At 31.1% G+C, this 16,211-nt stretch overlaps 1 protein-coding gene across 1 annotated transcript in view; it reads right to left on the bottom strand.

Moving 5' to 3' along the window:
* Positions 1–896: 896 nt before the first annotated feature.
* The window catches only part of LOC132746368 (sodium/glucose cotransporter 4-like), a 30,901-nt gene continuing 15,586 nt past the window's right edge, over positions 897–16,211 (bottom strand). Inside the window, exons 13-15 of the mRNA XM_060735488.1 lie at positions 3,033–3,248; positions 1,940–2,087; positions 897–1,382 (exon numbers count right to left, since the gene is read on the bottom strand). Of these exons, the coding sequence (XP_060591471.1) occupies positions 1,150–1,382; positions 1,940–2,087; positions 3,033–3,248 (597 nt within the window). The 3' untranslated portion in view covers positions 897–1,149. The remainder of the gene's footprint in view (positions 1,383–1,939; positions 2,088–3,032; positions 3,249–16,211) is intronic.

Raw genomic sequence — 16,211 nt, 5'->3', positions numbered from 1 at the left:
GATTTCGTTTTAACTGACCAATAGAATTTTAACCTTTTTGTGTCTTAAATAACAAAATGACCAATCAGGTTTCAATACAAAATAATGTAACATAGCAACATAGAATTTATAACAACAATCATCACCTGGATATTTTATCAGTCATAAGGTTTAACAACATGATAAGTACAGACAGCTTAATTGACCTTATCACCTATACATTATAAAACTTTTAGCACAGTTGATTGGACAAAGAGGAAAAGCCGCATTTTAATCTTCCAGTTACATAATTTTAAATTTGACATCTGTTATTGAAACATATACAATTTGTAACTTAACATATTTGAAATTTCACAAATTTTGTTTTAAAAATATGACCTTTTAGAAAATGATTATATATATAAATATTTGTGTTTAAAAGAAAATCATCATGCATATTTATTCTTTTTTTTTTTTTTAAATGAATTTTATCATTTTTCGGCTGCACAACACTACAATATGTTGCCAGTAGCTGGCTAAGAGTTTAAACTTGTATAATAGAATTACAAAAATGATATTTTAAACATAAATGCCAATATCATTAAAAAAGAAACATCATAGATACGATTTGCTTCATTTAACAACGCATTTTGTTCCCGAATGGCAGAACAAAAATATTAAATGTGCAAAGCAGCTCTCGACAATGACAAATTGAAAATAAAGCCAGTTTCTGCATAGTGCAAAATATACATGAAGTTTCGTAAATGTAGTTTAATACTAAATAATTCCTGTTTTATTTTCGTTAAATCATTTACACTACCGTTAATACTCATGATAAATTTTAATAAACAAGACAAAAGACATTTTCGATTTTTTTTTATCAGTTATGAATAAAATACATTCGGCAATGACTATATAATGTATAAAAGACATTTCCAAATATTTTATTTTTAATATTTCTATTAAATTATTTATATAATACATGCAACTATGCAAAAAAAGTGATTTCAAAATATTTTTTAATTAATCATAAATAAAAAAAAAAACATGCAACTAAACTTTGACAACATATAATGCAAAAAAAAGACATTTTTAAACAAATATCTTTAATCAATTGATAAATAAGATAAAATTAACAAGTTAACGAATACTTTGCGAGTATGCCAATTCATAGGTGAAAGAGTATGAATATTATCTATAATATCCGATTAGAAAACAAACGGTTGCTACCAATATAATTGCCAAAGAATTGTTGACTGCTACAACCGCTTTTGATGTTTCCTTTAAGAACGTTTTTCTGTCCTGTAAACTTATGTCAATCGCAGTATTATTGTTGGCTGATAGACCAAATAGATGCTGGTATAGACGTGAGCAAATTCCTGACTTCTCTTTTGTGTCCGATGACTGCTCATCAACAATAATTTCTGAAAGAAAACAAAAACACATTAGTCTCAATAAGTTTAGTCTTAGACCTACTTTTACGACCTAAATTTGGAATTTTCAGTTTATTTTCCATGTACATTCCTACCCACTGTCTTCAACAGTCGTCAACATGTTGGAACAAACGGTACACATTCCGTATATTGATATACGGTAAATAGCCTGGCTACCGAGGATGTGTCTTCAGTACAGTACACAGACATATTAAACTGCGGGTCTATTTGGATATGCCACGCAGTCACAGCAATTACAGCCGGTCGTTCCGTTCCCTCCATTTAGCTGTTTAATCGTATATTTTCTTTACCAGCGTCAAATTTTTACTCTTTTTAGCATTGTTTTAATTTACAAATGCTCACTTTTACTCTCTTTAGCTGTAATTACAAATGTGCAGTATGTTAGTATAAAACTGCTTACAAAACGTCTCTAAAACCAATGTCAAATATACAATAACCTGCTCACATAGACTGATACACGTGTATTTATGACATATTTGTAAAAAGAATTAATGTTTAAAGAACTTTTTACATTATGTTTTACAAACCTTCCATAAGAGTTTTCCCAGACTCTTTACTAACGTCAAGTTCAATATTGACATGGTCATCCACTAGTTTATTCTGCTCTGCAATAACTTCTTTGTCTGCGGAGCATAAGTCAGCACGTATGCGAGTCGACCATGTTGTTCCTCGTATCTAAAAGAAACATGGCGTTAATTAGATACCGTCTTTTGTCCTTTGATTTGCTTTAAATGCTGCTGTTCCGAAATGCGGTGTCGCGTAATAATCACACGGACGTAATATTACCACGCGTGTGATAATTACGCAACACCGGACCTGAGTTAAATTTAATCTTTTTATCTGTTTGTCTTTGATACAGCATTTATCACCGTCTCTCATGAACAGACTCAATCAAACAGTCTACGGTTATCAATCATCACATTTTCTGAGTCCAATTTCCGTGGCAGTGCGGAGGAAATTAGCCGAGTATAACTTAATAAGTATGTCCGGCCAACACAGTAGATTTGTTTTAGAGCATAGCAAGATATATTTCCTACTCTTAGTGTACGAACAAACAAATATTTATCGGGTCATAAGGCAACCGGCCCATACACCAATAAAGAACTATAATTCAAATACATTTACGTTTGATGCTTCAAATCATGCATGTTTAAGACATACAAACAAGTATTGAAAAATGAAAGCATTTATCAAACATGGAAATTATACAGAGTTCATTTTGATATTGTTAGTTTACCAGACGAAGTCAAAACATATCTCGTTCTTGAAGAACAAGTTGCCACTTTTAACAGTTTCAATATGACACCAGATTATAATATTTCATATATCCGAAGGATACTTCCAATAATATTCATGAATGAACGTGCGACTTACATTTCACCATGTTTTCAAAATCCTATACAATTTCTATTCCTCATTGATAAGGGCAGGTTTTTTAAGCCATACAAGGGTTACAACAATATTTCTTCATATAACAACAATACTGGTTAGTTCCGGGGACTCGACAGTGGTCAAAAATTCCCAAACACTTTTCATCACAATCAAGCTAAAATAAAATAAAATATTAAAAAATATATCTAAAAAGAACCAAAATATTAATTAAGCCTGACACTTCGTTACCTGCTCCTCTGGTAAAGGTTTTGTGCACAAGCTGATCACAACCGTGAGCACAAATTGTAAAAGCATAATCATCTCGGAGTAGTAAAAGCTGTGTATTTTAGATAGAAACGCAGGTCTAATGTCCACTTCACCACAGTTTGGGACAGGATATACTACCTCCAGTATAAGTCTAATTATACCACATACATTAGCTATCACTATTCCATAAAAGGCACCCTACAATGAGAAACGTAGAAATAAAACAAGCAGTAATCAAAGTATTGCAAGCAATACAAAAGTCCTCAACCATTTTACCATTCTGGGTAAAGAGCTTGTTCCAGTTGTTGCAAGTTGACTACCGGTGGTTCGTGTCATTGCCCAAATGAAATTTAAAATTTTAGTTGTGGTCATGTCAAAATTGAGGCAAAAAGCCGGTTGTGCTTAACTTATTTCCAGGTGTTTTTATAGAAATATGAAAATGTGAAAGCAAAATCAGCAATGAATGAGTTTAAAAACTGATATTGATCAGTTACTACTTAGAAATATCAATTCTTCTTGAAATCTAAAATAACGGTTGAGCAAAGACCATCCAGTAATTATAGTGGAATTTATAATGGTATCCAGAAATTAGTGGGAATATCGAATCTTAATTCATAATGATATCAAGCAATTAGTGGAAATATCGAAGCTTAATTCATAATGGTATCCAGAAATTAGTGGAAATGTCGAATCTTAATTCATAATGGTATCCAAAAATTAGTGGGAATATCGAATCTTAATTCATAATGGTATCCAGAAATTAGTGGAAATATCGAATCTTAATTCAAAATTGTTATCAGAAATTAGTGGGAATATCAAATCTTAATTCATAATGGTATCCAGAAATTAGTGGAAATATCGAATCTTAATTCATAATGGTATCCAGAAATTAGTGGAAATACCGAATCTTAATTCATAATGGTATCCAAAAATTAGTAATAGAAAGAGCATCGAAACACGAGGCTATCTGATTTGTACGAGGGGGCGTAGCCCCGAGTATTAATCTGATTGCCGAGTGTTTTTATGTTCTTTCTCTTTTGTATCATAGTCAAACATAAAAACGCGTTCCCTGTTGTCACAGTATAAAATCCCAGAAAAAAGTAACCAATGAACGAGCATCTGAATATGACATTTCTGTCGCATTTCCTTTCTCTGCCGTCACAATAAGTAAACCCCAGGAAATTGGCATGATCTGGAGTGCGGGTAACTTATACCTGCAGTCCAGTTACCGCACTTTGTATGTATATGTATACGATTTAACCCTGACACATTTTCAACAGAAAGGTCCACAAACTATGATACAAGTGGAAATATCGAATCTTAATTAATGATGGTATCCAGAAATTAGTGGAAATATCGAATCTTAATTAATAAGGGTATCAAGCAATTAGTGGAAATATCGAAGCTTAATTCATAATGGTATCCAGAAATTAGTGGAAATGTCGAATCTTAATTAATAAGGGTATCAAGCAATTAGTGGAAAGATCGAATCTTAATTCATAATGGTATCCAGAAATTAGTGGAAATATCGAATCTTAATTAATAAGGGTATCAAGCAATTAGTGGAAATATCGAAGCTTAATTCATAATGGTATCCAGAAATTAGTGGAAATATCGAATCTTAATTCATAATGGTATCCAAAAATTAGTGGGAATATCGAATCTTAATTCATAATGGTATCCAGAAATTAGTGGAAATATCGAATCTTAATTCAAAATGGTTATCAGAAATTAGTGGGAATATCAAATCTTAATTCATAATGGTATCTAGCAATTAGTGGAAATATCGAATCTTAATTCATGATGGTATCCAGAAATTAGTGGAAATACCGAATCTTAATTCATAATGGTATCCAAAAATTAGTAATAGAAAGAGCATCGAAACACGAGGCTATCTGATTTGTACGAGGGGGCGTAGCCCCGAGTATTAATCTGATTGCCGAGTGTTTTTATGTTCTTTCTCTTTTGTATCATAGTCAAACATAAAAACGCGTTCCCTGTTGTCACAGTATATAATCCCAGAAAAAAGTAACCAATGAACGAGCATCTGAATATGACATTTCTGTCGCATTTCCTTTCTCTGCCGTCACAATAAGTAAACCCCAGGAAATTGGCATGATCTGGAGTGCGGGTAACTTATACCTGCAGTCCAGTTACCGCACTGTGTATGTATATGTATACGATTTAACCCTGACACATTTTCAACAGAAAGGTCCACAAACTATGATACAAGTGGAAATATCGAATCTTAATTAATGATGGTATCCAGAAATTAGTGGAAACATCGAATCTTAATTAATAAGGGTATCAAGCAATTAGTGGAAATATCGAAGCTTAATTCATAATGGTATCAAGCAATTAGTGGAAATATCGAAGCTTAATTCATAATGGTATCAAGCAATAAGTGGAAATATCGAATCTTAATTAATGATGGAATCAAGCAATTAGTGGAAATATCGAAGCTTAATTCATAATGGTATCAAGCAATGAGTGGAAATATCGAAGCTTAATTCATAATGGTATCAAGCAATTAGTGGAAAGATCGAATCTTAATTAATGATGGTATCAAGGAATAAGTGGTAATATCGAAGCTTAATTCATAATGGTATCAAGCAATTAGTGGAAATATCGAAGCTTAATTCATAATGGTATCAAGCAATTAGTGGAAATATCGAAGCTTAATTCATAATGGTATCAAGCAATAAGTGGAAATATCGAATCTTAATTAATGATGGTATCAAGCAATTAGTGGAAATATCGAAGCTTAATTCATAATGGTATCAAGCAATTAGTGGAAATATCGAAGCTTAATTCATAATGGTATCAAGCAATTAGTGGAAAGATCGAATCTTAATTAATGATGGTATCAAGGAATAAGTGGTTATATCGAAGATTAATTCATAATGGTATCAAGCAATTAGTGGAAATATCGAAGCTTAATTCATAATGGTATCAAGCAATTAGTGGAAATATCGAAGCTTAATTCATAATGGTATCAAGCAATAAGTGGAAATATCGAATCTTAATTAATGATGGTATCAAGCAATTAGTGGAAATATCGAAGCTTAATTCATAATGGTATCAAGCAATTAGTGGAAATATCGAAGCTTAATTCATAATGGTATCAAGCAATTAGTGGGAAGATCGAATCTTAATTAATGATGGTATCAAGGAATAAGTGGTTATATCGAAGATTAATTCATAATGGTATAAAGCAATTAGTGGAAATATCGAAGCTTAATTCATAATGGTATCAAGCAATTAGTGGAAAGATCGAATCTTAATTAATGATGGTATCCAGAAATAAGTGGTAATATCGAAGCTTAATTCTTAATGGTATCAAGCAATTAGTGGAAATATCGAAGCTTAATTCATAATGGTATCAAGCAATTAGTTGAAAGATCGAATCTTAATTAATGATGGTATCAAGGAATAAGTGGTAATATCGAAGCTTAATTCATAATGGTATCAAGCAATTAGTGGAAATATCGAAGCTAAATTAATAATGGTATCCAGAAATTAGTGGAAATATCGAATCTTACTTCATAATGGTATCAAGGAATAAGTGGAAATATCGAATCTTAATTCATAATGGTTTCCAGAAATTAGTGGAAATATCGAATCTTAATTTATAATGTATCCAGCAATTAGTGGACATATCTAATCTTAATTCATGATGGTATCCAGAAATTAGTGGAAATAATTAACCTTAATTCTTAATGGTATCCAGCAATTAGTGGAAATATCGAATCTTAAATGGCTTTGCACACCATATTAAAAAATACCGGTGCCAGAGATTACAGATTGCTGCAGTGTTATAGTTCAAAAACTAGAACTGTGTCCAAAGGACACGGATGCCCCCACTGACAACATATATATGGTATGTAGTGAAAAAATCAACAAAGGGCCATAATTCTGTTAATTTTTTTTGTTCCATGTTATTTATTTTCCTCGTCAATAGGTATATGCAGGTCGAGGACATCCTATTCTATGTATATAAAAACTAAAAACATATGAAATAATATAACAGTAACAAACATATAATGTATTGCAGGTGTTATGACCAATATACAATTACTACCATATTTACCAATGTTACATATAATTATATGCTATATATTATTCAGTTAACAAGGAACTTCATTATATATTTATTTTTTTAAATGAAAAAAGAAGAAGAAAAGGAAAAAGAAAACAGGTTTTGCAAGTAATATATTTTTGATAATTTATACTTCTGGCTATCGTTTTCGGCTTTACAAACATATGTAAGGTTAACTATAGCTCTATCTTTTGACTAAAAAAAGTCCAGGGCTTATTAAAGGTATCTAAATCATTTTGGTAAATTGCTTTCTCTCTCAAAATTATAAATTGGTACTTAATATATTGATGTGCTCTTGAAGTATTTGGTACTTGTTCGTTTACTCTACAGTTGTAAATATATCTTTTTAGAAAAAGAAAAATAATATTTATTGCAGTTGAATTACTATCTTTCAAACCAAGGATAAAGTTACAACAGTTGAGCAAAGATCTAAAACTGCCATACTTTTCAAAAACAGAAAATATTAAATTGTTTATAGTCCGATAAAACCAAAACATGTGTTCTAATGTTTCTCTCTCATTTTTACAAAAACTACAGAGTTCGTTATCTTTTAATTTCATTTTAAAAAGGAATGAATTAGTTGCTATTATTCTATGATTAATTCTGTACTGAAACCATTGAAGGCCTGAATCATTTGATATTTTAAAAGGTAAAGAAAAAATGTAACTCCATTCGTCTTCACTTAATATTACATTGAGCTTTTCACACCATTTGATATACAAGTAGGTATAATCTTGGTTTTAATAAATGATGTGTACTTTTAGTAAATTTTAAAATAACTTTTAAGAAAGGTGGTATAAAAGGTCTCTGCTTATTCTGTTAAATTTGGTCGCAGCAAAAATCCTTCCTTTACTACCATCTACACATTAAGGTTGTTCACCCCTGGAAGTTTACGCAAAATCAGCCATCCGGTTAAAGAGGAGTTGCGTTCACAAAATTTCTATATGGTATATAGTGAAAAAATCAACAAAGGGCCATAATTCTGTTAAATTTGGTCGAAATATCGAAGCTAAATTAATAATGGTATCAAGCAATTAGTGGAAATATCGAAGCTTAATTCATAATGGTATCAAGCAATTAGTGGAAATATCGAATCTTAATTAATGATGGTATCAAGCAATGAGTGGAAATGTCGAAGCTTAATTCATAATGGTATCAAGCAATTAGTGGAAATATCGAAGCTTAATTCATAATGGTATCAAGCAATTAGTGGAAAGATCGAATCTTAATTAATGATGGTATCAAGGAATAAGTGGTAATATCGAAGCTTAATTCATAATGGTATCAAGCAATTAGTGGAAATATCGAAGCTTAATTCATAATGGTATCAAGCAATTAGTGGAAATATCGAATCTTAATTAATGATGGTATCCAGAAATAAGTGGTAATATCGAAGCTTAATTCATAATGGTATCAAGCTGTTAGTGGAAATATCGAAGCTTAATTCATAATGGTATCAAGCAATTAGTGGAAAGATCGAATCTTAATTAATGATGGTATCAAGGAATTAGTGGAAATATCGAAGCTTAATTAATGATGGTATCAAGCAATGAGTGGTAATATCGAAGCTTAATTCATAATGGTATCAAGCAATTAGTGGAAATATCGAAGCTTAATTCATAATGGTATCAAGCAATTAGTGGAAAGATCGAATCTTAATTAATGATGGTATCAAGAAATAAGTGGTAATATCGAAGCTTAATTCATAATGGTATCAAGCAATTAGTGGAAATATTGAAGCTTAATTCATAATGGTATCAAGCAATTAGTGGAAATATCGAATCTTAATTAATGATGGTATCCAGAAATAAGTGGTAATATCGAAGCTTAATTCATAATGGTATCAAGCAATTAGTGGAAATATCGAAGCTTAATTCATAATGGTATCCAGCAATTAGTGGAAAGATCGAATTTTAATTCATAATGGTATCAAGCAATTAGTGGAAATATCGAAGCTAAATTAATAATGGTATCAAGCAATTAGTGGAAATATCGAAGCTTAATTCATAATGGTATCAACGAATAAGTGGTAATATCGAAGCTTAATTAATGATGGTATCAAGCAATTAGTGGAAATATCGAAGCTAAATTAATAAGGGTATCAAGCAATTAGTGGAAAGATCGAATCTTAATTAATGATGGTATCAAGGAATAAGTGGTAATATCGAAGCTTAATTCATAATGGTATCAAGCAATTAGTGGAAATATCGAAGCTAAATTAATAATGGTATCCAGAAATTAGTGGAAATATCGAATCTTACTTCATAATGGTATCAAGGAATAAGTGGAAATATCGAATCTTAATTCATAATGGTTTCCAGAAATTAGTGGAAATATCGAATCTTAATTTATAATGTATCCAGCAATTAGTGGACATATCTAATCTTAATTCATGATGGTATCCAGAAATTAGTGGAAATAATTAACCTTAATTCTTAATGGTATCCAGCAATTAGTGGAAATATCGAATCTTAAATGGCTTTGCACACCATATTAAAAAATACCGGTGCCAGAGATTACAGATTGTTGCAGTGTTATAGTTCAAAAACTAGAACTGTGTCCAAAGGACACGGATGCCCCCACTGACAACATATATATGGTATGTAGTGAAAAAATCAACAAAGGGCCATAATTCTGTTAATTTTTTTTGTTCCATGTTATTTATTTTCCTCGTCAATAGGTATATGCAGGTCGAGGACATCCTATTCTATGTATATAAAAACTAAAAACATATGAAATAATATAACAGTAACAAACATATAATGTATTGCAGGTGTTATGACCAATATACAATTACTACCATATTTACCAATGTTACATATAATTATATGCTATATATTATTCAGTTAACAAGGAACTTCATTATATATTTATTTTTTTTAAATGAAAAAGAAGAAGAAAAGGAAAAGAAAACAGGTTTTGCAAGTAATATATTTTTGATAATTTATACTTCTGGCTATCGTTTTCGGCTTTACAAACATATGTAAGGTTAACTATAGCTCTATCTTTTGACTAAAAAAAGTCCAGGGCTTATTAAAGGTATCTAAATCATTTTGGTAAATTGCTTTCTCTCTCAAAATTATAAATTGGTACTTAATATATTGATGTGCTCTTGAAGTATTTGGTACTTGTTCGTTTACTCTACAGTTGTAAATATATCTTTTTAGAAAAAGAAAAATAATATTTATTGCAGTTGAATTACTATCTTTCAAACCAAGGATAAAGTTACAACAGTTGAGCAAAGATCTAAAACTGCCATACTTTTCAAAAACAGAAAATATTAAATTGTTTATAGTCCGATAAAACCAAAACATGTGTTCTAATGTTTCTCTCTCATTTTTACAAAAACTACAGAGTTCGTTATCTTTTAATTTCATTTTAAAAAAGGAATGAATTAGTTGCTATTATTCTATGATTAATTCTGTACTGAAACCATTGAAGGCCTGAATCATTTGATATTTTAAAAAGGTAAAGAAAAAATGTAACTCCATTCGTCTTCAACTTAATATTACATTGAGCTTTTCACACCATTTGATATACAAGTAGGTATTATCTTGGTTTTAATAAATGATGTGTACCCTTAGTAAATTTTAAAATAACTTTTAAGAAAGGTGGTATAAAAGGTCTCTGCTTATTCTGTTAAATTTGGTCGCAGCAAAAATCCTTCCTTTACTACCATCTACACATTAAGGTTGTTCACCCATTGGAAGTTTACGCAAAATCAGCCTTCCGGTTAAAGAGGAGTTGCGTTCACAAAATTTCTATATGGTATATAGTGTAAAAATCAACAAAGGGCCATAATTCTATTAAATTTGGTCGCAGCAAAAATTCCTTCCTTTACTGCCATCTACACATTAAGGTTGTTCATCCCTGGAAGTTTTAGCAAAATCTGCCATCCGGTTAAAGAGGAGTTGCGTTCACAAAATTTCTACATAGTATATAGTGAAAAAATCAACAAAGGACCATAATTCTGTTAAATTTGGTCGCAGCAAAAATTCCTTCCTTTAAAACCATCTACACATTAAGATTGTTCATCCCTGGAAGTTTAAGCAAAATCTGCCATCCGGTTTAAGAGGAGTTGCGTTCACAAGATTTCGGGACGTACGGACGGACAGACGTACGGACGGACGGACGGACGGACGGACGGACAAGTGCAACGCTATATGCTCCCACTCTGTGGAGGCATAACATCACAATTTATCAAAACATGTCTCGCTTTAATGAGCTTCATTAGTTGAAAATAACAAAGGAAAAATCCGTAACAAGTGATAACAAAATTCAAAAAATTACTGATAACTGCAGGTAAGTTTTAACCTGGTTTGTATATTTACATTACGCATATAAGGAAAACTTCATTGCTATAAACTTACTGATCAATGACAAGAGACACCATCAGGTAATTTCGGACTCGTTTCTCAATTTCGTAAAATGAGCTGAGCTGGTTACAAATGGCAAAATGGTTTTTGTTTTGTTCAAAATAACTCAAGTTTGAAAGAATATAGAGCGATTTCGTGTGACGCATAAACCACTTTTTCATTTAGGGTCACATTTGTCGAATTTTAAACAATTTTGACTTTTCTTATCAATTAGTGTCGAAGACTATTTATAGTGGCCACACCTTGTATACCATATACCATACATCATGCCTAAGTTTGTATTTTTGGCGGGAAAGTTATGCGGGTTCTTCAAAATACAAATAAAAATGAATGTTTTTGTACTTGGACATGTGAAAATTCTTGGTACGGGTAGCTTAAGAACATATCGAATGGATACTGTTCTTTATTCTGGTGGCTTATACATGTATTCTGAAGCTCATACAATTACATGCATTTTTACATTTGGAAGGAAATGATATTACAACAACTTTGCCCATATAACACTATAACGGTATGCCTCATGTATATACATGTTTACTCTAAGTACTAGGTCATATTCGGACAGTTGAACTGGTCATGCAAATGCGCATATTTCATACATGTTAGTTATTTGTGAACTTATTGTGGCGGGAGGTTGTTATATTCCGCCTCTTGCAAAACTGATGACCAAGAGCAATGCAGTCAGCATTATTCAGCACAAAGTACGGTATTTCTAAAATATGGGATATTTTTATAGGTTTGGCCGGGGTTTCAGCTTACGAAACATGCAGAAATAGGTTAAAACCGATCCGATTGGTCAAAAGTTGATTGCATGATTAATTAACCCCGATGACCTGCAATAATTTAACTGAACTTCATAAAATAGACCCGCGCACTCAACAAAGCGCGCATTCTGGGTGGATACTTTCTTAGATCACGTTAAGTCAAGTTTTTGCCAATTCAAGCGTCAGGGCGGCTTTTGATACTCTTGTTTTACTTATTCATTTAAGCTACGTACTTTTTCTATTCGCATGTTATAATTAATAAACGGAGAGCTATTTTGTTGTTATACATTTATTTGTAATCGCGGAATAAGGGACTATTTAACCGAGAAATAAAAACTGTTTTAAAAGTTTGATTTGTATTAGTATTCTATCAGAACTTGTGCTGCTCTAATAAATTCCACTAGACACAACGCGAAGTACTCAATTGTCGTGCTATACCTAGAGTTATATTCAATTCTCCCACTAGTCAAGCAAGAAAGCCGCCTATGACTATAATTGCATGTATAGTGTCAGTGTTACTGCTTTTTGACAGTCTATCTGTGATATGAAGATTCATAACTTTTGATCCCATTTTAAATTCCAATTATATAGTTTCATCCGTTATTTCTTATTGATTTATTTTCTTATTTATTTATTTTCTTTTAGGGCACATGCATTATTTAACTTGTGGACTATACATAGCGCTTTATGAAATGGCACTTACACGTGCCACATTAAAAGTTACATGATTTTAAACCTCAGTATGGGTACATCTGCGGACGTTTCTATCTTCAAAATGTTGGGAGCGTGAATGATAGCTTGGATTTTCCAGTACCGACCCTGACAAGCTTAATTAATACGAATATGTATATACGAATATACGAGTATACGAATAATAAAACATGTCATTTCCTTATTGTAATACTTATTGATACGGAGGCCAAATTAAACAGACATGTCTAGATTTGTATATATACATCAATAGTAATGCACACCAAGCGGGGAATAAGATTCTGCTATGAAATTCTAAAAAGATCATATATTATTTCTAGGAGAATCTTGAGTTCACAGTTTTTCCTACTCATCATCTTTTCGTATATACACGTTACATAATTATTTTATTTCTGCATAAAATACGTTTTATATGCATCGAATGTAGCACTTTGTTAATATTAAAAGCACATTATGCCTCAGAAACAAATAAAGTGTACCTCCTTCAGATAGGGAAAACATGAGTTTTATAATGTTTAAATAATAATTCATATGACATTTGATGCTTCAAACAAAATACATGCATCGCTGAATGAAAATCTATTTATTATAAAAGTTGAAAACTGTAAACAAAGTAGAAATTTGACTTCTATACAAAATACTTAATCACTATATTTGTACTTATTGCCAATACAAAGAGAAACAAAAGATGATTCAGCTAATTTGGCAATTAGTATCGTTTTTGGAAACTATAACCGGACACTAAGAATAAAAAGATTTAGGGAAATAGAAATTAAAGCATTTTTTGTCATGAGAAAAATATTGAAAAATTTAATCGTTTTAATGTTCTAAATTGTGGTTTAAAAACGGACGGATTAAAAAATAAAGGAAAAATTTAATTTCAAGGAGTGATCTTTGGGTTTTTTGTCAGAATGTTAGTGAATTTCGAAGCATAGTTTTGTCATCGTCGCAGCTTCGAAAATACATGTAAGTCTACAACGGCAGCGTTTTCACTTCGACAGTGCAAGTTTGGACGCCAGTAACGTTCTCAAGAAAAGACACACTGGGTTGATATTTTGCAAGCCTGAGTCAAAGTGATAATTGTTTATATTAATATCTATTATATGTATATATTATGATAAGTATGAAATCCTTTCATTTATTTCAAACTTGAAAACTTGAGATATTTTGAACCAAAGAAAAAATCATGTACATAAAGTTTAGTTCCCTATTTCCCCTTATTCCTTTTTTTTTTTTTCGAATAAGGGGAATCAGTTCCCTTATTCCTTTTTCGAATAAGGGGAATAAGGGGAAACCAGTTTCTTGATTCCTTATTAACATCTAAAAAAGGAACAGGCAGAATTTTAGTATTTATTTAGAAAAAAATTAATCAAGAAAACTTAGAAACGGTTCTTTTCTTTCAACAAAATCTATTAGAAAAACATGGCACAAATCAATCATAAAAATCAAAAAGGGAATAAAAGCAAACCGGGCATCGGGGGCCCTATTTTTAAAAACAATAGTCCCAAAATCGGGAACAAGAGGATTGGATGAACCTGTTCCTTATACCACGTGCAAATCATTGCATAAAGAATCTGCATAAATTATTTTGAAAAAAAATGTTAAAGTCGAATAAGGAATAGGGAACCAGTTCCTTATTCAACTCCGAATAAGGAACAGAAGAAAATACGTAGTTGCAATTATTTTTGATAAATCTGCATTAGAATTGCAAGGATCAATCATTAAAATCATGAAATAAAGCATTAGCATATAAATATTTTGGAAAAAAAATGTTCAGGTTCATTCCACTCCGAATAAGGAACAGAAGAAGTTACGTAAAGAAAAAAAACAGTTGCAGTTATTTTTTTTATAAATCTGCATTAGAATTGCAAGGATCAATCATTAAAATCATGATATAAAGCATAAACATAAAATATTTTCAAAAAATAACTGCAACTGGTGTCTTTCTTTACGCATTTTCTTCTGTTCCTTATTCGGAGTTGAATAAGGGATAAGGAACAGGTTCCCTATTCCTTATTCGACTTTAACATTTTTTTTCAAAATATTTTTATGCTTATGCTTTATTTCATGATTTAATTAATTGATCCTTGCAATTCTAATGCAGATTTATCAAAAATAACTGCAACTGGTGTCTTTCTTTACGTAATTACTTCTGTTCCTTATTTGGAGTCGAATGAACTTGAAAATGTTTTTTTTTTTTTCAAAATAGTTTTATGCCAATGCTTTATTTCGTGATTTTTATGATTGATCCTTGCAATTCTAATGCATATTTATCAAAAATAACTGCAACTGGTGTCTTTACTTACCTATTTCCTTCTGTTCCTTATTTGGAGTTGAATAAGGAATAAGGATATGGTTCCCTATTCCTTATTCGACTTTAACATTTTTTTTTCAAAATAATTTATGCAGATTCTTTATGCAATGATTTGAATGAGGTATAAGGAACGGGTTTATTAATCCTTGTTCGATTTGACTATTGTTTAAAAATAGGTCGATGCCGTTGCTTTATTCTATGATTTTGATGATTGATTTGTGCATCTTTCAACAGATTTGTGAAAGAAAGAACCGTTCTAGTTTTCTGATAATTTTATTTTAAATAAATACTAATCCTGCTGTTCCTTATTTAGATGTGAATAAGGAATCAGGAACTAGTTCCTTATTCCTTATTCGAAAAAGGAATAAGGAACTTATTCCTTATTCGAAAAAGGAATAAGGAATAGGGAACTAACTTTGTGTACATGATTTTTCTTGAACTTTCATTTTCAACCTGCTCAAAATATTTTATGAAATGGGAAACCAGTTCAAAATGACCGCATATTATATCCATTCAATTGACAGTAAGTAACAATGAAATTGGCCTTTTTGCGTAATAAAACATATATGCCGACCAATTCTATAACCTATTAAGTAAACAGTACATTTTAGATCATTTTCATCACTGATACCGGTAATACGGTGTGATTTGGCATATATTTACTGCTAGCACTTACATCGCATTTACAAACGTTCGCAAATCCTTGAAAGATATGGAAGTATGACATTGAATTGAAGTAAAGACATTACAATTTGGAGACCTTGACATAGATGAATGATATCATGACCAAAACATAATAAGAATATAACTTTTTGAGGCCTACTAAATAATGACAACTTGACTATGATTGTGCATGCTAATTTTAAAGTGCTTCCCTATTTAGGAGTGTGTTTTGAA

The sequence above is a fragment of the Ruditapes philippinarum genome, unplaced genomic scaffold (genome assembly GCF_026571515.1).
Source record: "Ruditapes philippinarum isolate M1 unplaced genomic scaffold, ASM2657151v2 ctg4076_1_1_1_1, whole genome shotgun sequence".
Classification (NCBI taxonomy): domain Eukaryota; kingdom Metazoa; phylum Mollusca; class Bivalvia; order Venerida; family Veneridae; genus Ruditapes; species Ruditapes philippinarum.
Note: the sequence above shows the minus strand (reverse complement) of the source record. Positions and strands in the feature narration are given on the sequence as shown.